This window comes from Amphiprion ocellaris, chromosome 5 (genome assembly GCF_022539595.1).
Source record: "Amphiprion ocellaris isolate individual 3 ecotype Okinawa chromosome 5, ASM2253959v1, whole genome shotgun sequence".
Taxonomy (NCBI): domain Eukaryota; kingdom Metazoa; phylum Chordata; class Actinopteri; family Pomacentridae; genus Amphiprion; species Amphiprion ocellaris.
This window is the reverse complement of record NC_072770.1, coordinates 4,723,686-4,746,652: the sequence shown is the minus strand read 5'-3', so window position 1 is coordinate 4,746,652 and position 22,967 is coordinate 4,723,686. Positions and strand designations below refer to the sequence as shown.

Here is a 22,967-nt window from a genome sequence, read left to right as displayed (position 1 = left end):
CAGAAAAAAATAGCCAAAAAAATATAAATAATAAGTTTTTTTATTTTTATATATATATATATATATATATATATATATATATATATATATATATATATATAAATAAAATAAAATAAATACATATATTAAAAAAAATTAAAAATTAGAATTGAAAAAAATAAAACTGATGTATTTTTGCAACAGCGGGTCCTACAGGGTCAGAGAATATTGTCTTCCAAGGCCAAGGCCACTTAGTAAATAACTATCACATGTATGTAAACCACTAAATGTAATTCTTTATGTTTCAGGACAGTTTAAAGTAAACATGCCAGAGATGAAATCCTTGGACTTTGAGGCCCCTCCGTCCTTCATTGTTCCCCTGAAGAGGCGTACAGCTCCTCAGGGTTACGAGTGCTACATGAGCTGTGCAGTTCGAGGCAACCCAGCTCCACGGGTGACGTGGTACCGCAACAACATCAGCCTCAACACAAACACCAACTACCACATCACAAACGTATGTGGAGTGTGCTCCTTGCTCATACTAAGAGTTGGACCCAGAGACAACGGAGAGTACAAGGTTGTCATAGACAGTAAGCTGGGGACAGCAGAGTCATCGATGTCCCTGAATGTCAGAGGTAATAACAATTTTTAAGAATCAGATTGCATTTTTAGTGTGAAGTATGTATGAAACAACCTGAGACTGTGTTTCTTTACAGAGTGAAGAAGAGCTGAAGCTGCTGGACAGAAGCTGAACTGACCGGTGTCTAACTTTGTTTAACAAAATTTCGTGACAGCTTGTACCGATATAGATTTTTACTCTATTTCCTATTAAAGCGATGCACCAGTATTTACCCTTAGCCTAAAATCATGCTTTTAAGCACACAAGGCATTTACTATGATGCTTCCATCCACTGAAGATCTGTGCAACCATCATTGAAACTGGACAGCTACATTACAGGAAAGATTTGGTATTTTTAAATAGTAGTTATTGCACAAGTAGCTTTATATAGTGTTTTGGTTCGGGAAAGTTCCTGATAAGTGAAAAAAACACAACGCAAGAGAGATTTTGTGAATGCTTTGCTATCACACAAAGAGGGCGCTGTTACTGTTTGTGGCACTTTGCATTAAATTAATAAAAGACAGACTTTGGTGCTGTGGTTCTTGTCCTCTATGCTACACTGCAATAAGCTACAATCACAGGCAACATGAGAAAGATTTCTGCCAATTATTTCACAGATCTGACTACTGTCTCTGACACAGCAGGAAATATACAGCTGCTATGAAAAATGACGGAACAGCTCTCCCTTGAGGTGAATCTGCAGTTTGACACGAGTAGGTTTGTGATAATTACGTCAGTTCATGAGGGGTTTGATGTCAGAAGTAGCTCCAGAACTGCAGATGCAAATTAAGCAATACGTACTCTATCATTCAAAAGTTTGGGGTCACCCAGACAACTTCATGTTTTCCATGAAAACTCACACTTTTATTCATGTGTCAACATAATTGCACAAGGGTTTTCTAATCATCAATTATCCTTTCAACACCATGAGCTGACACAATGTAGCATTAGAACACAGGAGTGATGGTTGCTGGAAATGTTCCTCTGTACCTCTATGGAGATATTCCATTAAAAATCAGCTGTTTCCAGCTAAAATAGTCATTTACCACATTAACAATGTCTAGACTGTATTTTTGATTAATTTAATGTTATTTTCATTGAAAAAAACGACTTTTCTTTCAAGAATAAGGACATTTCTAAGTGATCCCAAACTTTTGAACAGTAGTGTATGACAGTAAATTAAGACTCTGAAGGTGTTTCACTGCCAAAATAAACAAACTGTGGCCTCTGGGACATTTGAATGCCATGTTTTCCATTTCCATTTTATGCACTAAGCAAGTAATCTATAAATCAGTTAATTGAGAACATAATCTGCACATTAATTAACAATGAAAGTTGCAGCCCTTGTGCAGATGTATAATGTAAATAGAAGCTTGCAAATGCAGTCCATTTCTGAATATGACCTTACAATAGTGCTTACAAAATACAGTAACTTGACCTCACCAGGAAGATCAACCTTAATATTTCGAACGGAGGCATTTTATATGTGATGAAGGTTTAATTTAAACATCTGAAAACCCCGCCACCACCATTACAGTTACATAACACCCTGTCCTGCCCCTCCCTCACCACCAGTTGCTTTGAATCTTACAGAGGTCCAATGAATGAGTAGATCAGAGGGTTTAGCAGAACAGACAACGTGATACCTTCTCAACCGCAGAGGAGAAGCTGCACTTTGCTGGCTCCGTTTCACAGAAGACAGCAGCTCTCAGACTCCGTCCATCTCTGCTGCCATGGCCAGACGCAAGCCCAGGAAAGCGCAGTCAGAAGACGCTCCCATCATGTTGGAGACACCACCAAAGATGTCGAAGAAAACCAACTCCTCTTCTCCTCCAGCTTTGCTGTTTATTACCCTCACGGTCGGGGCATGTATTATGGGCTGGTTCTACATGCAGCAGCAGCAGCACAGCATCGGCCAACTCTCCGAGTCTTTCACAACAATCAACAAGAGAATCACAAACTTCCAGCAGGTGATGGACGCAGAGGACGCACAGGTGAGTTGGGAAACACATTTTCTCTGCTGCATCTGTGCTCGACTGGTCACTTTCTACTGCAAAATACAATGTCTTGCTTAATTTTGGATTTACTGAGCAAACACAAATTATTTGAATGTGATTTTGGCGCGTTATGTATCGCTGCAACTTGTAGCAGAGAAGCTGCGTCAGGCTCACTAGGAAAAAGGTTACGCTGTGCAAGCCAGGCAAGTTGCCCTCATAAATAGAAGCATTACGTTTTTTAGTTTTTTTTCAGACAGGTGAGTTTTTATTCATAGTTATTCACAGATGCACGTGCTTCCTGATTTACCTTAATTAGTTAATTTGTAAAAGAATATGAGTGAAAAGCTGAGTGGGTGACTTTTACTTTGAAAATTTAAGATCGTATCATATCTTAAAACGGCCGACTTGACAGCAGTTGTAGCACCTGTTGGTATTTTTAGTGTCCCAAATGCCAGCAGCTTCCCTGTCACGTTTCAGTGCCATTCACATGAAAGGGTGATACGCTATTAATCATGGAAATCCCCTGATCCTCTCAACCCACAGCGTTTTTTGTTCATGTCACATTTTTAGTCACTGTGGGTTCATTTATAGTCCTGCACCCCTATGGAAACAGCAAGATTTTTTATAAAGTCGTTTGCTGAGTATATCAGAGTTGTAAAGTCATAAATCTCAATAAAAAGACTTTATTTAACTATTTATTTAATAAAAAAAATTCTAAAACTCTGGAATCAACATGCCCAAGTGCCCATCGGTGTTGCCAATTGTGGCTTTAAAAAAAAATAAATAAATAAATAAATAAATATATATATATATATATATATATATATATATATATATATATATATATATATATATATATATATATATATATTAGTAATAATAAAATTCTATAGATATTTTCCTATTTACATTTTCACACCCTCTATAAACAAGGCAATGGCAATTTTCACACTGCTTAAAGCATCAACACAACAAAGATATTTCACCATACTACATTTATTTTATCATTCTAATATTATTTAAGAATCTCTAGCGTGTTTCCATACTTGTCTCCTCTCTGCTCAGTGTAAACACAGCCGGCAGTTCAGCCGAAGAGTCACTGAATTTTTGTGACTGCTGGGTTGGACTGGCGAGTGTAAAAACTGTTCCTTACAGGATCTGATTTAGGCATACTGTTTATTTTTGAATAAGACATGTGGAATAAAGTCATTTTGATGAAATGTCACAATTTTAAATGTAGATTTGGGTAATTTTTCTGATGGACCCGCAATGCCACACACGACTTGTTAGTGAACAGTCAGAACACTGACGCTTGTTGTTGTATTTACACTTACTGACTATAGTAAAATGTATAATTTTGGCATTTAAAAAATAATGATAACATGTCTTTGAAACCTGCTGGTAGGTTGAGGTTCTGACTGTTAAATGCTCAAAAAATTGATATATTTCTGTCATGATACAGTGCCCTCCAAAAGTATGATAATTGTAGTGAATTGAGATGAATATCTCAAAAGAAAGAGAGATTGCTTCTGATTTGAATCCTCTATTCATACAGAAATAGTTCATAAATATATATTTTTTCTATAGGTTTTTAAAAGTTAGGTAAATATTTTAAAATGTGCTAACAATTCTAAGCAATTTCACTCAATCTTAACCTACTTTTGAAAAAATATTACCATTCAAAAGTTTGGTGTCATGAGAAATGTCCTTATTTTTGAAAGCAGTTTTTTTCAATGAAGATAACATTAAATGAATCAGAAATCTGGTCTAGACATTGTTAATGTGGTAAATGACTGTTTTAGCTCCAAACAGCTGATTTTTAATGGAATATATCCATAGGGATACAGAGGAACATTTCCAGCAACCATCACTCCTGTGTTCTAATGCTACATTGTGTTAGCTAATGGTGTTGAAAGGCTAATTGATGATTAGAAAACCTTTGTGCAGTTATGTTAGAACATGAATGAAAGTGGGAGTTTTCATGGAAAACATGAAATTGTCTAGATGACCCCAAACTTTTGAATGGTCATGTAAATAAACTTTGGATATTTCTATACAATATATATATATATATATATATATATAAAAATTTAGATGCTACTAGCACATAAATAGCATAGCTTAAAATCTGAAAACTGTTGTGCTTTGACCATCACATCAGCATTGGTTTGTCCATCTGTTTGTCTGTCTGTTTGTTTGTCTGTTCAGAAACAGAATAACGGATTTGGATGAAATTTTCAGGGAAGGTCAGAAATGACACAAGGACCAAGTGATAAGATTTTAGCAGTGATGCGGCTTACATTCTGGATCCACAGATTTGTAAAAGATTTCGGTATCATTGTGAAATAGCGGCACGACGTCACTGTACCTGTAACTACAAGTGAACACTACGACAGCTGCCTGCTGACGATCACATGATTGCGATCCTACTACAGGTCGACTGCTGCAGACCACGAATTGTTTAAAAATTTCATCCGTCGGAAATCATACAAAAACTGAGTACACTGAATACTGTGCTCTCTGGGTGCTTTTCTTGTTTTCCAATTGACAGTCTCCAATATAAATGGCATAAAAATCCCTATGACAATATGAGAGCTCAGTCTGGTTAAATGGATGAAAGTACAGGTTTCAGACATTTTACCTGAGTCCAATCACATGGTTTAATCCTCTCTCTTCCCTCTCCAGTCTGATCCAGGTCTGCTGGTGGAGGAGAGGATCTTTGCCCTGGAGGAGTCTCAGAAACAGGCCCAGGAGAAAGCTGAGGTCGCCCTGGCCACATCAGAGGAGCTGAGGAACTCTGACCTCCTCTCACAACTCTGGGCCCTCCACGCTGAGATGAACACCCTCTGGGATGAAATAAAGCAGGCTGCTTTGTCTGTCACAACCCTCCAGGGCATGTTCAAGAACCAGAGCGAGGGGTTCAAGGTCACGAAGGAGAGGGTCATGGCTGGTTTGAGTTTCAGCTCAGCGCTGACTGAAACTGTGGCCGGCCTGACCAGCACATGCTCAAGAGTTGCTGAGCAAGGCGCATTAGTGGAGGCTCTAAATGCACAGTTAGAAGGACAAGCCTCAGAGCTGAATGACCTGAGAGAGCTGCTGTACCTTCATAATGTTGCACTTCACACACACAACCAGGAGATAGCTGCAATAAAGTGAGCTCAGTTTGATTTCACAGACTCTATCTTATCTACATGTGGGCTTAGCAAACTTTCCAAAAAGGTTTTTCATTCCTGTCCTATGTGCTTTTCAGGGAACTTGTAAAGGCTAAGCAGGCCATGCGCGCCCAGGCATTGCAGGAGACACTCAGTTCAGTCCGGATGACTCTGGATGAGCAGTTTTTCACTTCACAGACCCTCCACAGCAGGATCATGACTCAGCTGCACACTTTCCACTCCCAGGTGTAACACTGCTGCACTTACTAAGATTGTTCTTTTAGAAAACCAGTTAGAGGTTTTGTATTTCAAGCTGCAACTACTAAATGTTTTAGTATACATAATGATTATCATATCTGTTTATCTCAGCTGGCAAACGGACCATCTAACCACAAATCAACCGAGGAAGGCCATCCAGTTGAGAAACTAGTCTCAAGCACAGCACAGGATGTAAGTGAGCTGCAGGAAAAGATGGAAGATGCTCAAGAAAAGGCTGAGGAGGAGGATGTCAATGATGGCACAGAGGAGCAAGCAGAGGAGGACATAATGCAGGAGGAACAGCTAACAGAAGAGAACATGGATAGGGATGTCACTGAAACACAAGAAGAAGATGAAAGTACATCAGAAGAGCAAGTAGAGGAGGAAATTATAGGACAGAGTGAAGAGCAGGAAGACGCTGACGAGACAGCAGAAGATGAGGCAGCAGAAGATGAGGCAGCAGAAGATGAGACAGAAGAAGATGAGACAACAGAAGATGAGGCAGCAGAAGATGAGACAGCAGAAGATGAGGCAGCAGAAGATGAGACAGCAGAAGATGAGACAGCAGAAGATGAGGCAGCAGAAGACGAGGCAGCAGAAGACGAGGCAGCAGAAGACGAGACAGCAGAAGACGAGACAGAAGAAGATGAGACAACAGAAGATGAGGCAGCAGAAGATGAGACAGCAGAAGATGAGACAGCAGAAGATGAGGCAGCAGAAGACGAGGCAGCAGAAGACGAGGCAGCAGAAGACGAGACAGCAGAAGACGAGACAGAAGAAGATGAGACAACAGAAGATGAGGCAGCAGAAGATGAGACAGCAGAAGATGAGACAGCAGAAAATGAGGCAGCAGAAGACGAGGCAGCAGAAGACGAGGCAGCAGAAGACGAGACAGCAGAAGACGAGACAGAAGAAGATGAGACAACAGAAGAGAACACAGCGGATCACATGTTGGAGGAGCCTTTAGAAGAAGACGCATCCAAGCATGAGGAAATCTTAGCTGAATTAAACCATGATGGCATCATGGACACACGCACGGAGGACGAGTAGTTGTGCATAACACTCCAGTACATGTAACTTTCATGCAAATCACTATTTCCAGTTAATGACATGACTGTGATTTTAAAGTCTTACATACATTAATGGGAACCATCTTCACATGTAGCTTCGGTACATGGCTGCAAAGGATTTAAAACATTTGTTTTATGGCACACTGGTGGAGTTATCTGCCATGCAGACTGTCAGCTGAGTTTTCTCTCCCACCAACCCCTCAGTTTGACACATATGTGAAATATTCAAATTATATAAATATAAGTACTGATTGCAAGGGTGAGGATTGCAACTGTTAATGCAAGTCATTAGAATTATGGGAACAATTTCAAGCATTAAACATCAACAAAGGGACCTGAAAATTAGAGCAACATGTTCCAGAAAGGAAAATGAAAGTAAGAAACTAAAATATTTCCAACAGTTGTTCAGATTCCACTGTTGAACTAGCTCATTACTTTTTAGATTGTGTACAAAATGGATTTTAATGGCTTTTAATTAATGAAACTGTTTATCTGTGATAAATTAACATTAGCAGAGTATGAAATTAAAAACAGCATGAATTGACAATTGTGTTTTTAAGAAGAAACAGAAGAAAAGCATGGCTCTACTTGTAATTTAACACAAGCACATGTGTGCTGCCTCACTGTAAAGTTATTTATGGTACAACTGTACATGCTGTACATGTGAGTACATATGATTCCATTGGTACATACAGTTCTCTTGTCATGAAGCTCTTTTGTGGAAAGTACTACTTTCTGCCAGCAGGTGGTGTCTGGATACTTCAATGAGGATGAAGAATCAACAAATGTGATCTAGGAACCGAAACCTTTATCTTTCATTCTACAAAGAGCATCTGTGGTGTCTTTTGTGATATTTATTACAATAGCAAAAAAGAAAACTCTTATTCTTTTTGTTGCAAACTACATTTAGCCTTACTCCTCAGCCTTCTAATATCATCAGACTTCTGTTAACCTTCTATGTCATCTTCTGGACTGAAGCTAATGGAAAAACAATAGCAAGCACATTTCCATTTATTTCACTGACAATTGGGCATTTTTTAAAATCTTATTTACATTTTTTGATGAGCTTGCAGCAGATACAGACTATAGGTTTGTTCTGACAACTAACTCTGACTCTGGAATTAATAAGAATATGAAGCAGAATATAGAATGAAGCCTCTGCTATACACTACCAGTCATAAGTTTGGACACACCTCAATGTTTTTTCTTTATTTTCATGATGACAGTATTTACATTGTAGATTCTCACTGAAGGCATCAGAACTATGAATGAACACATATGGAACTATGTCGTAAACAAAAAAGTGTGAAATAAGTCTAAACATGTTTTATATTTTACATTCTTCAAAATAGCCACCCTTTGATTACCGCTTTGCATACTCTTGGCATTCTCTCTATGAGCTTCATGAGGTAGAACCTGAAATGGTTTTCACTTCACAGCTGTGCCTTGTCAAGGTTCATTTGTGGAATTTCTTGCCTTCTTAATGGGGTTGGGACCATCAGTTGTGCAGAAATCAGGTTGGTACACAGTTGACAGTCCTATTTGACAACTGTTAGAATCCATAATATGGCAAGAACCAATCAGCTAAGTAAAAAGAAATGACAGTCCATCATTACTTTCAGGACTGAAGGTCAGTCAGTCCGGAAAATTGCAAAAACTTTGAATTTATCCCCAAGTGCAGTCGCAAAAACCATCAAACGCTACGATGAAACTGGCTCACATGAGGACTGTCCCAGGAAAGGAAGACCAAGAGTCTCCTCTGCTGCTGAGGATAAGTTCATCTGAGTCACTAGCCTCAGAAATGGCAAGTTAACAGCATCTCAGATTAGAGCCCAGATAAATGCCACACAGACACATCTCTACATCAACTGTTCAGAGGAGACTGAACCAATCAGGACTTGATGGTCAAATAGCTGCTAAGAAACCACGACTTCAGGACTATTTCAGGTTCTACCTCATGAAGCTCATCCAGAGAATGCCAAGAATGTGCAAAGCAGTAATCAAAGCAAAGGGTGACTATTTTGGAGAATCTAAAATACAAACATTTTTTGACTTATTTCACTTTGTTTTTTTTTTTTTTACTAAATATTTCTGTTTGTGTTCATTCATAGTTTTGATGCCTTCAGTGTGAATCTACAATGTAAATAGTCATGAAAATAAAGAAAAACTATCAAAGGAGAAGGTGCGTCCAAACTTTTGAGAGGTAGTGTATATCACCACCTGAGAACTCCACCACCTCCAGCATGCAGATTGTATTGGATGGCTTTTCATCCAAATATTTAGTAATAAACCTTTTCAGTATCAATGTATTTGCCGAGAAACAAATTTGTGACATTCCACAAGCACTTGCAGCATGAGCAAAGCAACAATAATGCTGCCCTTTCATTAGATTCCCTTTTTAGGTGAATAAATTGCAAGCAAATGACCTGTGTTAACATAATGAATACAGCAGTCATGGAACATACTCGGAAAGGTATGTAAGCTCACGTTAACTATCAACACATGCAGCCTCCAGCTTGATTAAATCCAAAACATCTAAAACACTTCCGAACCTGCATATAGTGTACTTACATATCTGACCAATTTCTTGTTTTTATAAGCTCTTATCTGCCTGAAACATAAACCTTTGAGTCCTTGGTCATGTGTTTTTGATTTTGTTTTGAGGGGTTTGACATTTTTCATAGTCTTAGTTCCCTTTTGTTAAAAATGTCTAAATTACATGGGGAAGAACACTTCCCGGTATTTAATAAGTGCATCTCCCTCTGCATTACATACAGTATCAGATTTTCCTTTTTTTATACAGAACTTACTTTAAAAGATACATTTTCATCTAAAACTCCCCTTAAGAGTGTTGGCAGAACTAATTATGCTTTATGTTTTCATTTTTGTGGAGTGATCTTAGGTCCCCTGAAAGTCCTCGTGAACAACACTGTGATCAGATCCTTGTGTCCACACTGCAGCCCGCCTACTCCCCAGTCCCACCACTTCCTCTTCAGCTCTCACACTTGGGCTGTTCTTTCACTCTGATCTGATATGCAATGTCTCACCATCACATCAAGATCACGCTGGCCTTGTTCACTTTAACTAAGGAAACAACCACATCTGAATTTAATCTCAGTGGATAATAAAAATACACCTCTGCCTCTCCCTTGCTGCTTTTTTTGTATTTTTTTGTTTATTTAAGGAGAACTTTTCTAACAAACTTTTAGAAAATATTTTGGACCTCAACACAGCTGCATGCGGTGACTCCAGCAGTTCAGAAGCGATGTCATCTCTACTGTCCCACAACAAAGATCAGCCACGGATCAGAAAGTCGCTTTCTGATTCTTGTCCAGCTTCATCTGCAGCCGCCACCAAGAGCCTGAGGGTAAAGCCTGATCTTTCATCTTCTCTGTGTCTGTCTAGTTAGAGGAAATGCCACAGCTGACATGATTCAAACACTAATTTTAGGGCAGACTCACAAAAGAAGTCTCAATAACAAATCACAGAGGAATTTCTGTGTGTAACATGTTTACATAATTCAACATGCCTTCAAATTTAGCCTACAGTCAATGAAATAGTATTCATAGCTGTTAATGACCTCTTCCTGCCTCATGTAAAATGAACTAAAGTCAGTTTCTTACACATTAAACAGATATATTGTTTTAATGCATGATACTATATCATGATTGTTGTATATGCCTTTGTGTGTTTGATATGTACTGCAACCAAGAAAAGGGTCAAATTTCTCAAAAGAAGATGAGTTAAATGACTACTAGTGTTTCTGTAATATGATACTGTTTTATGGAGTTATTTTGAGTACCTTAATTGACAATTAATCATATACAGATGGTGGTTTCCTGTGTTTCAGTGTATTATTCCTCAAATTATGAGCAATGAAAATGAGATGTTTTTTTTCTCCAAGTTACAAACATGATAATGGGTTGAAATATGAACAGTGACACACTGCAGCTCCAGTGTAGAATATATGATTTATATTTTAAACTATCTGCACATCTGTATAGATTAGGAAGTGTTTTTTCTGAGAGATTTCAAATGTGATAGTAATTTACATAAACCATAAAATCTAATTACATGTTGGCATGTGAGCAAACAGAAAAAAATTCGAAAATGAGTCCACGGAAAAGTTGTAATGAACAGTTAGCCTTATCTGTTTATGTAAACCAAGAATCAGCTTGGGAAAAATAGACGTAGTGAATCAGAAAAGTGTGAGAGAGAGAGAGAGAGAAAGCTGAGGGGCGAAAGACAGGATGTCAGGGAACAGAGAAAAAAGGGACAGATTGCTTAGAGGACTGGCTTGTGGGAACTCAGTATTTATGGATGTTTATCTCTCTGCTAGTCCTACGGGAAGCTCACATTTTCCACTTGGGAATAGCTGGTCAGCAGGCAAAAAGTTCCTCGTGGGATCTCAAGAGGCTGGACGGCAGCTTAGAGATGGAAACAGTCCTTCATGGGACACAGTCACACAAGCCTTTTCCATCAGCATCTGTTTATGTGTGACGTTGCTTAATCTAGAGCTTTTTCCAAGTCAGAGTACAGTATGTCATTAATTATCATTTACCAAGCATATCCAAGCATCCAGAGCGAGCCTTCAAAGAGATTAAAACAAAATCTGGGGAAGATCCGGAGGTCCTGTAAATGTCTAAATGGAGGCATATCACTGTGTTTACACATGGTGTCTGTAACTTTAAGGCCTGTCTCTTCTTTGCAGGATTCCACTTACCATCTATATTAATTTTGCTTGACATGCATTGTAGCTCTTTAAGAGCCTGTCACAAGTCTGCTTTTTTGCTTAAGTTTATATGTGGTCTCTGGTAAAATTGCCTAAAGGAATAAAGTACAGTGCAAATGGAAGTGTGTGGACTGTCTTAGAAGTTATATCAGCAAGAATAAGCAATCCAGTCCATTTATCTTTGTGGTATGTACACAGAAACACGTGCTATACAACTTAAAACATACTCATTGTTAGCACTGGTGACTGTGATAATATTGAAGGAGTGAGCCGTACTAGCTTGTCCTACCAATGCACGTATACAGAGAGGACACTAAGTGGCAACACTGTCATCTATGTCCGTAGTGTGTGCTATGTACTTGTTTAATGGCCTTTTAAACTCTCATGTAAAACTGATACTACTGCCTTGTTGAAAGGTGAAACAAAAACCAAACCAACAACACAGCTAGGCTTCAGCTCAGCAGTGATTTCTGCTAATGCTAATGTTATAATGCTAACAAACTGATGCTTGAGAGATAAATTCCATTTTCACCATTTCAGTGTAGCATGTAAGTGCTCGAACGTTTGCTAATTAAACACAGCTGAGACTGATGGAAATGTTTTTAGTTTTGCAGGTATTTGGTCATAATGGGCAAAATAAAATGTGGACCTGATCTGATGCCAGATGTTTAGCTGATGAAATCAAACAGTTTTTGATTTTTTTTTTTTTTTTTTTTTTTAATTGGATGAAAGATTTGGAGCAATTGCCTTTGCTGTTGGCATGGCTGAAAACATAAACACTTGTATTATAACTAATTAGATGTTTTCAGTATTGGCGACATCAGCCTCTTGTCGCTGTTGAGTTTGAATGCACATGTAGGTCAAGTCAATTATTATTGCAATTCAAGGTAAACCGAACAAAGCTGCCATAAATATACTCCTGTTCAAAAGTTTCGGGTAACCCAGGCAATTTCACGTTTTCTATGAAAACGTACACTTTTATTCATGTGCTAACAGAATTGCACAAGGGTTTTCTAATCATCACTTAACCTTTTCTTACAATTAACTAACACCATGTACCATTAGAACACAGGAGTGAAGGCTGCTGGAAATGAGCCTCTGTACCAGTGTTGCCAAATCTTGCAATGGAAAGAAGCAACCAGCTCTATGGAAACAAGCCCAAAAAAGCCCAACAGTTTTGCAGTAAATTGACAGTAAATGCAGTCAACATATAAACTTTGAAAAACTTACATTTTTAAACTCTGATTGAAATAAAATACATGTGCATTATGCATAAGAAACAGCAAACAAAAAACTACACTTAGAAAACAAGAGTAAAAACCCACAACCCATGACTGATGAGATTTGCAAGCAAGATAAACAAGCCCAAAGTTGCTTATAGTAAGCAGACTTGGCAACACTGTACCCCCATTTAGATATTCCATTAAAGATCAGCCGTTTCCAGCTAGAACAGTCATTGGCCACAGTAACAATGTCTACACTGCATTTCTGATTCATTTATGATCTTCACTGAAAAAAATGCTTTTCTTTCAAAAATAAGGACATTTTCCAAACTTTTGAACAGTAGTGCACATATGGAAAGAAAGGTTAAAGAAGAGATTTCAATAATTGAGTGGAAAAATGTTTTCCATGTATGAAAATCACGTGTTATGTCCTTCACAGTCACTGGTGTTGGGATTAACACTACAAAGTAACGCATTACTGCTCCTAAATTCACCAATAAATACACTTACTAGTCAGTTCCAGCTTTCATTTTAGGGCAGTGAACTCCACTGCCAGTGCCACTTTGATTCTCTTAAGCCGCTTTTAGACCTCCAATCCTTTATGTCAATGTAACGTTATCTGAACATGTCAGCCTCATGTCAGAATGTTAACTTTTCTATAAAAGTCCCAATGGCAGTCTTATTTGGTCAGATCTAGTAACATTTTCGTTTCACTTTCAACACGGCACAAGCTTAAACTGTATGTCATCTGATTATATTTATCCTAAGTCCCACAATCAGAGGTGGGTAGAGTATCCAAAAATTGTACTCAAGTAAGAGTAACGTTACTTCAAAATAATATCACTCATAGAAGTAAAAAGTAGTCATCCAAAAAATGACTCAAGGAAGAGTAAATAAGTATTTGGTGAAAAGACTACTCAAGTACTGAGTAACTGTTTGATTGTAATGTCCGATTTATTTTTTAGAAATGATGTGATCAGACAGACAAAAATGTAAAATAATGTGCAAATTCTGGTATTATCAAATAACAAAATTAAAAAAATAGCAAAAATAAATAACATCTTTACAAAATGGCAAGTTAAGGCACAATAAATACAAATTTCCAAATCTCAGTTTTTCACAACATAAAGCTTTTGAAACAAATACCTGTAGTAAGGTAACGTTTTTATGTTTGAACAGTGCAAACTGCTTCCAGTGACTAGATACACAGCATGCTCATAGACTGTATGTGCATGATGTAACCCCTCCTCCTCCCCCGCTGTATCACGTGGACCCACCAACCCTGACGTCACGCTTCACTTCGCCCGTGTTAGTAAAGAGAAGAACACACAAGACGGAGATATCCATGCTAATGCTATGCTAATGTTGTCGGACTCCGAAGCAAGATCAAATTTCTCAAAAATGCCCCCGTTTTTTTCATTCCATGTCTGCTACGTGTGTAGAGTTTGTGCTGCTATGCCGCTAATGTGGTAAATAAAAAAGTAACGAGTCCAGTGTAGCCCAGTGTAACGGAGTAAGAGTAACGTTTCTTCTTCACAAATTTACTCAAGTAAAAGTAAAAAGTATGGCAGAGTAAAACTACTCTCAGAAGTACATTTTTTTCCAAAGGTTACTCAAGTAAATGTAACGGAGTAAATGTAACTCGTTACTACCCAGCTCTGTCCACAATTAGTGATATGAAGATCATCTGAGTGCAGTAAATGTGTTTCAAATGATTGTAGTATAATGACACCAGCATCTGAAAAGTCCAGGCACTGCTGAATCAGCCCCCTTAGCTTTAGCTACACGTGGACAAAATTGTTGGTACCCCTCAGTTAATGAAAGAAAAACCCACAATGGTCACAGAAATAATTTGAATCTGACAAAAGTAATAATAAATAAAAATTCTATGAAAATTAACCAATGAAAATCAGACATTGCTTTTGAACCGTGGTTTAACAGAATTATTTTTAAAAAATAAACTCATGAAACAGGCCTGGACAAAAAGCCATTGGTTAATTTTCATAGAATTTTTATTTATTATTACTTTTGTCAGATTCAAATTATTTCTGTGACCATCGTGGGCTTTTCTTTCATTAACCGAGGGGTACCAACAATTTTATTCACGTGTGTAATTAATCACCTGAAACAAATACCCAAAGCGCCACAGAAATGGTTAAAAGACAACAAGATCAATATTCTGAAGTGGTCAAATAAGAGCCCAGACCTCAATCCGATTGAGAATCTGTGGCTGGACTTGAAAAGGACTGTTCACTTCAGATTCCTATGCAACCTGACAGAGCTTAATCAGTTCTGCAAAGAATGGGGTAAAATTGCAGTGTCTGCATGTGGAAGGCTAACTGATTAACTATCCATACAGGCTCAATGCTGCAACATTTTTGTGAACTTTGGGCTGGCCTTTTTGGTGTTGACGTAGTGGTAATATTTTATTAAAGAGCATCAAAGAAAGATGTTGTGTATGCCCCTCTCATTAGTAAATGGATTTGTGATGATATGTGATGTGTGTTAAATTTAATGTTCTGCTAATAACTGGAAATTACAGTACCGTTCAAAAGTGTGGGGCCACCCAAATAATTTCATGTTTCTACGAAAACTCACACTTTTATTCATGTGCCAACATAATTGCACAAGGGTTTTCTAATCATCAGTTAGCCTTTCAGCACCATTAGCTAACACAATGTAGCATTAGAACACAGGAGTGATGGTTGCTGGAAATGTTCCTCTGTACCCCTATGGAGATATTCCATTAAAAATCAGCTGTTTCCAGCTAGAATAGCCATTTATCACATTAACGATGTCTAGACTGGATTTCTGATTCATTTAATGTTATCTTCATTGAAAAAACCTGCTTTCAAAAATAAGGACATTTCTCATGACCCCAAACTTTTGAACGGTAGTGTATATACTGGCATTTGTCAATATATCTAAAGTGATGTTGTGGAGTAACACAAACGTAATGTGACACATTAGTTTTTTTTTACAAGGGCTAAGTAATTAAAGTAATGCATTCCCTATCAAGTTTTGTGGACTACATTAATTTTATTGAAATCACTGAACCTCAGCTTAGCTGTAAGCCTCTGGGAGACTATGTACTGGTGTGTTAGAAAATGTTCTACATCACTGTCATCAAGGAAAATAATTAGAGGATATCATTTGGAAAAATGGTATTCATTCTTCCAACACAGGTCCAAAGATGTTGACCTGTAGATGTGCTGAGCTGAACATCTTAGGGCACTTTCATTTAATTTGCCAACTGTGTTAATCTGTGATGTAATTTATTATCAGGATGTTCATATTACACTTACTGGTGATGTAAGCTTTTGTAAGCAAAATGTCCTCTTATTTTCAATGGTGTGTGACTTTTTTATTGCTAAGTTGTTACGTTTTGCTCTTCCACTTGAATATCTCTCAGCAACGAATCTAAATAAACCCTTCCAACATCCACAGGCAATAATGAACAAATTGTGAAGGTCACTGCCAGAGTTATTACCTTTTTTGGATGTGTTTAGTTATCTGTGCTTGAGAGTTTATTTAAGGGCTCATTTCCTCTCTCCTCCTTTGGCTGTGCTTGGTATTTCAGACTGCCATAAATGTTTTCGTGGAAAAATGAGAAATGTCTTTCATGAGGAATTCTTGGAAATGTCATTTGCAGAATTCCAGAGTTTTGATTGCATGTTAATAAAGTATGAGATGCTGATATTCTACATGTATTAAAACTGTTTAGTGGGCATTTGAACTGTGTCGAGAGCATTTTGCAGAGGAAAATATTCAGCATGGTGTAACTTCAGTTGTGGATGTGACATCACTTCCTGACAAAAAGCCTGTCAAACAAGGATGCATTCAAGCTGTGTGTTGTTGTCATTTGTACAGCTATTGAAATATAGTCATTATGAGGTTGAATGGCATGTTTATGCAATATATAGTTCGAGATGGGATTAAGTACAGCTGGAATCATGGTTTAGATCTTCAGGAATGTCCTTAAAAGCAAAATAGTTTTCACATTGCATTGTTTTTAAAGCTTTGATTAGATGGCACCCAATTCTAAAACATTTCTCTTCTTTTCCAGCATGAGAGACTCTCAAGGTAAGCTTGTTGTATTTTAATTTACATCTTCAGCATATTGGAAAGACATTCACTTTTTACCACAATGAGGGGGAAAAAAGGAATCTATCAATGTCTCAGTGATAGTAAACTCGGACAATGACTGTGCTAAACCTGAGTGGTTGGTTATTACCTTCTTTTGTCTTAAGATTGGGATCTTCTGGACCAACTGATGTCTTCAATGACACATCTACAAACCACGCTGAGTCATACTTTTTACGAAGGGAGAACAGGCTCTCTGCAAGGAAAAAGGCAGAAGAAGAGACAATGAACAATGACTATAAAAAGGCAGGTGATGCACTTTGAAATTTCATAGCTGCTGCTGATTTGTAGAATGGGTGTTCTGTTGCTACCTCACCAGAAAACTAGACATAAACTCTATACCTCATTTAACCAACAGTTCTCAACACTGGGCCTCCATCTGTGGATTTTAAAAAAGCAGGTAAAAGCACGGCTGATGTACACTGCCCGTCCATAAAAAAAAGTCACACACTAATATTTCATTGGACCGCCTTTAGCTCAGAGAACAACACACATTTGCTGTGGCATCATTTTGACAAGCTTCTGCAGTATCACAGCATTTATTTCTGTCCAGAGTGGCATTAATTTTCTACCAACATCTTATATTGATGATGGGAGCGTCAGACTGTTGCGCAAAGTCTTCTCCAGAACATCCCAAAGATTGTCAGCGGGGCTGAGGTCTGGACTCTGTGGTGTCCATGTGTGAAAATGATGTTTCATGCTCCCTGATCCACTCATTCTCAATGTGAGCTCCATGAATCCTGGCATCGTCATCTTGGAACATGCCCATACCATCAGGGAACAAAAACTGCATTGATGGAAAGACCTGGTCATTCAGTATATTCAGGTATCAGCTGACCTCATTCTTTGGGAACATAATGTTGCTGAACCTGACCAACCCCAGATCATAACCCTAAACCCCACAGGCTGGTAGACACTAGCCATGATGAGCGCATCACTTCATCTGCCTCTCTTCTTACTGTGATGCCCCCATCACTTTGGAACAGGTTAAATCTGGACTCATTAGACCACATGACCTTCTTTCATTGCTCCAGAGTTCAATCTTTATGCTGCTTAGCAAACTGAAGCCTTTTTTTCTGAGTAGCCTCACTGATCAGTGGTTTTCTGAGGGCTACACAGTTGTTTAGTCCCAATCCCTTGAGTTCCCTTCGCTTTGTGCATGTGGAAATGCTCTTACATTCACTGTTTAGCATAGCCGTGTGTTCTACTGTTGATTTCCTGCGATCATCTAAGAGTTTGTTCTGACCACATTTCTTCCTCGAAGATAATGGTTCAACAGTATCGTACCAGGTTATCATAATGTGTTGGACGGTTCTTAACCCAAGTTTTAGTAGTTTCAGAAATCTCCTTAGTCGTTTTCTTTGCTTGAGGCAGGCCAGTAATTTGACCCTTCTGAAACAGAGCAACATTGTTTCCATGACCACAAGATATGGTCATGGAAACAATGTTGTCATGTCATGGAAACAACATGGTTGTTTTAGAAATGAGAAGCTCCTCACTGCATCAGCTAGGGTTAAATAAGTTGCTGCCTGCCGAACATGTTCATTGCTGCAGTAATTATCCAATTGAAGGCTCTTACCTTTTTGCTTAGTTAAATCCAAGTGGTGAATTTTTTTTTGGACAGGCAGTGTATAAACCAAGGTGGCTTCTTTGTCAATTATTCAGCTACACATAAACATCATTCCTATTAAGGAATAATAGGTTACATTAATTAAAGAGCTGAAACTATTTGTTTGATTGACAGAAAATTCTTTGGTACAATTCAGTTTTCATTTTTGATAACCTGTAAAAGTCATTCATTTTTTTACAAATTGCCTCTGTTTTGTAGGTTTAATTCCTGTGGGTTTTCTGAGTGCTAATGTTTACTAATTAACACTGAACACAAGCAGGCTGATGACAATATCGATACATCTTGAAAGTCCTGGATTACAATACAGTCTGAGCTGATTTAAGTTTTGATGAAATGATGTTTTATGAAAAGTCAGACACTCATCAAAGGGGTCATTTATTTTTTAAGGAATAGTTAATGAGTAGATTGAACTTCTGTAATTATTACCCCAGATCATGACACAATAATTGAAATATGGTAAGATAATGGAATAGTATAGGATATGTAGTCATTTATGGTCAAGAACATGTTCTGCTTGGCTTAAAATTGAAATACTTCTTGAAAGTTTACTTTGTATATGCATCACAAATATATGAACCAGGCTGATTTGCAATGCACTGAACTACTGTTTAGATATTTCGAAGACTAAGAATAGTTCCTACTTGTGGCAAAAAATAAAAATATTCCTCAGTTACTTCCCCAATAAACAGTGAAAACTACCACTGAAAGCAGTCCTTTTCCCAGCTGATGTCCCTGTTAGTCAGTCTGTGTGATGTAAAAAATAATCCTTTGGAAATCCTAACAAATGCACATTTTTGTAGATGTATGAAAAGGCACTGGCCACCAATCAAAGGCTCAAGTCCCGTCTGGAAACAAGTAAACAGGAACTGACCATGATCCAAGAGCAGCTGCAGAGAGCACAGGTACTGCTGTCAGTGAGTAATGTGCAAATTTAGATTCATTAGAGAGAACAAAATGAAGGATGATTTGGGAGAAGCTGCAGCTGAAAATTGAATGAAAATTCAAGTGAAAATCTTATGCTGGAATACTGGATATTTTACACCGTTACTGTCACACTGGCTCAGTGGTATTGAAATGCAGTACACATAGTCATGCAGATTCAACCAAGTGTGCTGTGATCTTTTTCATGATTAGCTTTCATTACTGCAGAATGGAACATCAAGTGATTGTGCCTCCAACATGCTAGAAGCAGAAAAGAAGGTATGAACTCAGCTTCAAAAAAAGAAGTTTCTGTATTCTGAGATGCTTATCTTAATTATGTTTCTGAAACATTTCTAATAGGCGAGTTGGAGCCTCAAAAAGATGATATCAGATATGGAAGAACAATTGAAGGTAAGGTTTTATAAATTCCTTTCATTTTTTGCCCTAAATATTCTATTCCTTCCCTTTTTTTGATTTACATTAAGTCTCCTTTAAGAATTTTTAGGGTAAACAATATAAGAGAACTTCTTACACTGAAAAAAGAACAATCCAATCTGAACTATGTGGTCTTGGCTGTTCTGTCTACGGTCGTTGTAGCTGACATCATTTGTCACCATTATGCTCTGTTGGCTGTGGAATGTGTGAGCACTTTGACACTGGACTGGATGCACCATCAGTATTCCTCCAGCAGTTGTAACGCTCACAACCTCTGCTGTGTTATGCCCAAGAGAATATGAACAAACACCTCTTGTTATCTGTGAATGAGAGGTGTAAACACACACGAGATGCTGGCCTGTAAATAGGACACAACAGAGAAGCTCTGTTACATGTATTCAAGTCTGGTTCAATTGTGTCTGTGTTTCAGCAAATACAGGATCAGGAGTGTACAGGAGTGTGTGTGTACATTATTGTATTTGTTTTATTGTAAAAAAAAAATCTCAGATTTATCCAGATCAGATGCCTTTCTTGTGGGACCAGATTTCTTTCTGAAAGAATCAGCAGCAGAAACACAAGTCATGAGAGAACAAGGAGACACAATTACAATGAGACATTATGATATTGGTTGATTAAGGCTTTAAAATGCAATGTCAAATCAAAATGAATATTTTGATTAGATTTTTTGATTTTTGAAAATATGTTTTGAACATTTCAACAACAACTAAAAAGAAAACAACAACAAATGACAATGAATGATTTGCTCTAAAAGGAGTGGGAACCACTCAAAACTTATCTAATCCCACCCCTTCTCCTTACACAAATGACTGTAAATCTATTCCTTCTTCAAAATACTATCATTTACAAACAATAATATCAACTAGAAAAGCATTCAGAGGGCACAGTACTCCGCCAAGACTGCTCAGTCATTGTATCATCACTGACAGAGGAAATATCGTGGATCCAGATTATAATCCGCATCACTGCCAAAATCTAATTAACTGGTCCTTGTGTCATTTCTGACCTTCTCTGAAAATTTCATCCAAATCCATTTATCCATTTTTGAGTAATGTTGGAGACAGACAAACAAACAAAAGCTGATCGTCACATAACTACGCCAAGGCTCCGCCTCTTTGTCAGAACAACAGCATGAAAAGCACTCAGAGAGCACAGTACTCTGCCAAAGCTGTTCATTCCTTGTGTCATGCCCGAGGGATAAATCCCCATAAGTCTGCAGCGGTCGATTTGTTGTAGGATCACAATCATGTGATCGTCAGCAGGCAGCAGACGTAGTGTTTACTTGTAGATACAGTTACAGTGACACTGTACCACTGTCTTGCAGTGATACAGAAATCTTTAACAAATTCGTGGATCCACACTATAAGCTGCATCACTGCCAAATCTAATCACTTGGTCCTTGTGCCCTAACCCTCACAGGCTTGTAGGCACTAGATATGATGAGTTCATCACTTGATCCACCTCTCTTCTTACCCTGATGCTCCCTTCATTTTTGAACACGGCAAATCTGGACTCATCAGACCACATGACCTTCTTTCATTGCTCCAGAGTCCAAGCTTTATGCTTATGCCTCACTGATCATTAATTTTCTTACAGCTACACAGCTGTTTAGTCCCAATCCCTTGAGTTCCCTTCGCATTGTAAATGTGGAAATGCTCTTACTTTCACTATTGAACATAGCTCAGTGTTCTACTGTTAGTTTCCTACGATCATCTAAGAGTTTGTTCTGACCACATTTCTCCCTCGAAGATGATGGTTCACCACTATTCTTCTAGATTTTAATAATGTGTTGGATGGTTCTTAACCCGATTTTAGTAGTTTCAGGCATCTCCTTAGTTGTCTTCCTTGTTTGATGCAGACCAGTAATTGATCCTTCTGAAACAGATTAACATCCTTTTCACGACCACAGGACACAGTTGTTTAAGAAATGAGAAGCTCCTCACTGCATCAGCTAGGGTTTAATAAGTTGTTGCCTGCTGAAACATATTCATCACTGCAGTAATTATCCAATACAAGGCTCTTGCCTATTTGCTTAGTTAAATCCAAGTGGCATTTTTTTTTCTTTTTTGGACAGGCAGTGTAGCAAAAGCTAATAAATGACACACATACTATCTACATGTTTTAGTAAGATTTTATATTAACATAATGATTAGAAAGGTTCCAGATGGGACAATGAGCCTTTCAGATTATTTTAAACTCTTTTCTCATTCTCTCTCCTCAGGTTAAAGCAGAGTTGAAGACGGAAAACCAGAGACTGAAGGATGAAAATGGGGCTTTAATCCGTGTAATCACTAAACTCTCAAAGTGAGACAAGACAAACAAGTGGGAGTACACAAGAAGTGTAAGGGGGCGGTTGGTGGACACACAAGAGGCATATTTATATCAGCGTTCATTGTACATTCATCCTCTGAGAGAATATATGAACATAGCTCTCCAGAAAACTTGAGCCCATCCTAGTGATTGTAATTATTTACCTAGAGATGTCAAACTTCCTGCCTGTTGAGTGACATGAAGACACATTTTACAGGTGTAAAACTACAAATGTACTGTATCCACTGTAGTAGCACAATGCCAGGCTGAAAATACATTCAATAAAAGTTTATCTTATGCATTCACTAAATATTTCTATGTGAAGCCAAATTTCAGCTAATGTGTTTGTCTTCACTGTCTTTGCATGAAAAAAAACAAACTGTGCTACATTTCTAAAATTTCATAAATATAACTGGATTATCCCTGCATTGACATGGACAAAGTATTGCAGGTACCTTCACAGAGGTATTGCCATGGAAA

The 22,967-nt window shown here is 37.9% G+C and overlaps 3 protein-coding genes across 7 annotated transcripts in view; all 3 read left to right on the top strand.

Annotated features, from left to right (window-relative positions):
- Positions 1-1,129, top strand: part of LOC111569783 (immunoglobulin-like and fibronectin type III domain-containing protein 1) — a 30,846-nt gene extending 29,717 nt beyond the window's left edge. For both annotated transcript variants that reach the window (XM_035948986.2, XM_035948985.2), the window contains 2 exons: positions 288-614; positions 696-1,129. In XM_035948986.2, the coding sequence (XP_035804879.2) occupies positions 288-614; positions 696-700 (332 nt within the window). In that variant the 3' untranslated portion in view covers positions 701-1,129. The remainder of the gene's footprint in view (positions 1-287; positions 615-695) is intronic.
- Positions 1,130-2,208: 1,079 nt separating this feature from the next.
- LOC111569789 (glutamic acid-rich protein-like) lies at positions 2,209-9,384 on the top strand. The gene is made up of 4 exons (XM_023272144.3): positions 2,209-2,592; positions 5,281-5,747; positions 5,846-5,993; positions 6,117-9,384. Exons 1-4 carry the CDS (start codon positions 2,332-2,334, stop codon positions 7,053-7,055), a joined length of 1,815 nt encoding a protein of 604 aa, XP_023127912.2. The 5' UTR covers positions 2,209-2,331; the 3' UTR covers positions 7,056-9,384.
- Positions 9,385-9,955: 571 nt separating this feature from the next.
- On the top strand, positions 9,956-22,822 carry LOC111569791 (protein phosphatase 1 regulatory subunit 12B-like). 4 transcript variants are annotated; one of them, XM_035948988.2, is made up of 8 exons: positions 10,308-10,442; positions 17,097-17,113; positions 17,281-17,419; positions 17,532-17,573; positions 19,604-19,705; positions 19,953-20,003; positions 20,085-20,135; positions 22,399-22,822. In XM_035948988.2, exons 1-8 carry the CDS (start codon positions 10,341-10,343, stop codon positions 22,483-22,485), a joined length of 591 nt encoding a protein of 196 aa, XP_035804881.1. In that variant the 5' UTR covers positions 10,308-10,340; the 3' UTR covers positions 22,486-22,822. The 4 variants fall into 4 exon arrangements, with proteins under 4 accessions (XP_035804882.1, XP_023127914.1, XP_035804881.1 ...); XM_035948987.2 differs by having other exon boundaries at positions 19,938-20,003; XM_035948989.2 differs by lacking the exon at positions 17,532-17,573 and having other exon boundaries at positions 9,956-10,442; positions 19,938-20,003.
- The last annotated feature ends 145 nt before the right edge of the window (positions 22,823-22,967 follow it).

What these genes read in the sequence shown, in the direction of transcription:
- LOC111569791 (XM_035948987.2), top strand. Translation starts at nt 10,341, where the DNA reads ATGTCATCTCTACTGTCCCACAACAAAGATCAGCCACGGATCAGAAAG. An exon ending in TGTGGATTTTAAAAAAGCAG is followed by an intron (nt 17,574 to 19,603) that starts GTAAAAGCACGG and finishes ACATTTTTGTAG; the next exon opens with ATGTATGAAAAGGCACTGGC. An exon ending in TGCTAGAAGCAGAAAAGAAG is followed by an intron (nt 20,004 to 20,084) that starts GTATGAACTCAG and finishes CATTTCTAATAG; the next exon opens with GCGAGTTGGAGCCTCAAAAA.
- LOC111569789 (XM_023272144.3), top strand. Translation starts at nt 2,332, where the DNA reads ATGGCCAGACGCAAGCCCAGGAAAGCGCAGTCAGAAGACGCTCCCATC. An exon ending in TGGACGCAGAGGACGCACAG is followed by an intron (nt 2,593 to 5,280) that starts GTGAGTTGGGAA and finishes TTCCCTCTCCAG; the next exon opens with TCTGATCCAGGTCTGCTGGT. An exon ending in CAGGAGATAGCTGCAATAAA is followed by an intron (nt 5,748 to 5,845) that starts GTGAGCTCAGTT and finishes TGTGCTTTTCAG; the next exon opens with GGAACTTGTAAAGGCTAAGC.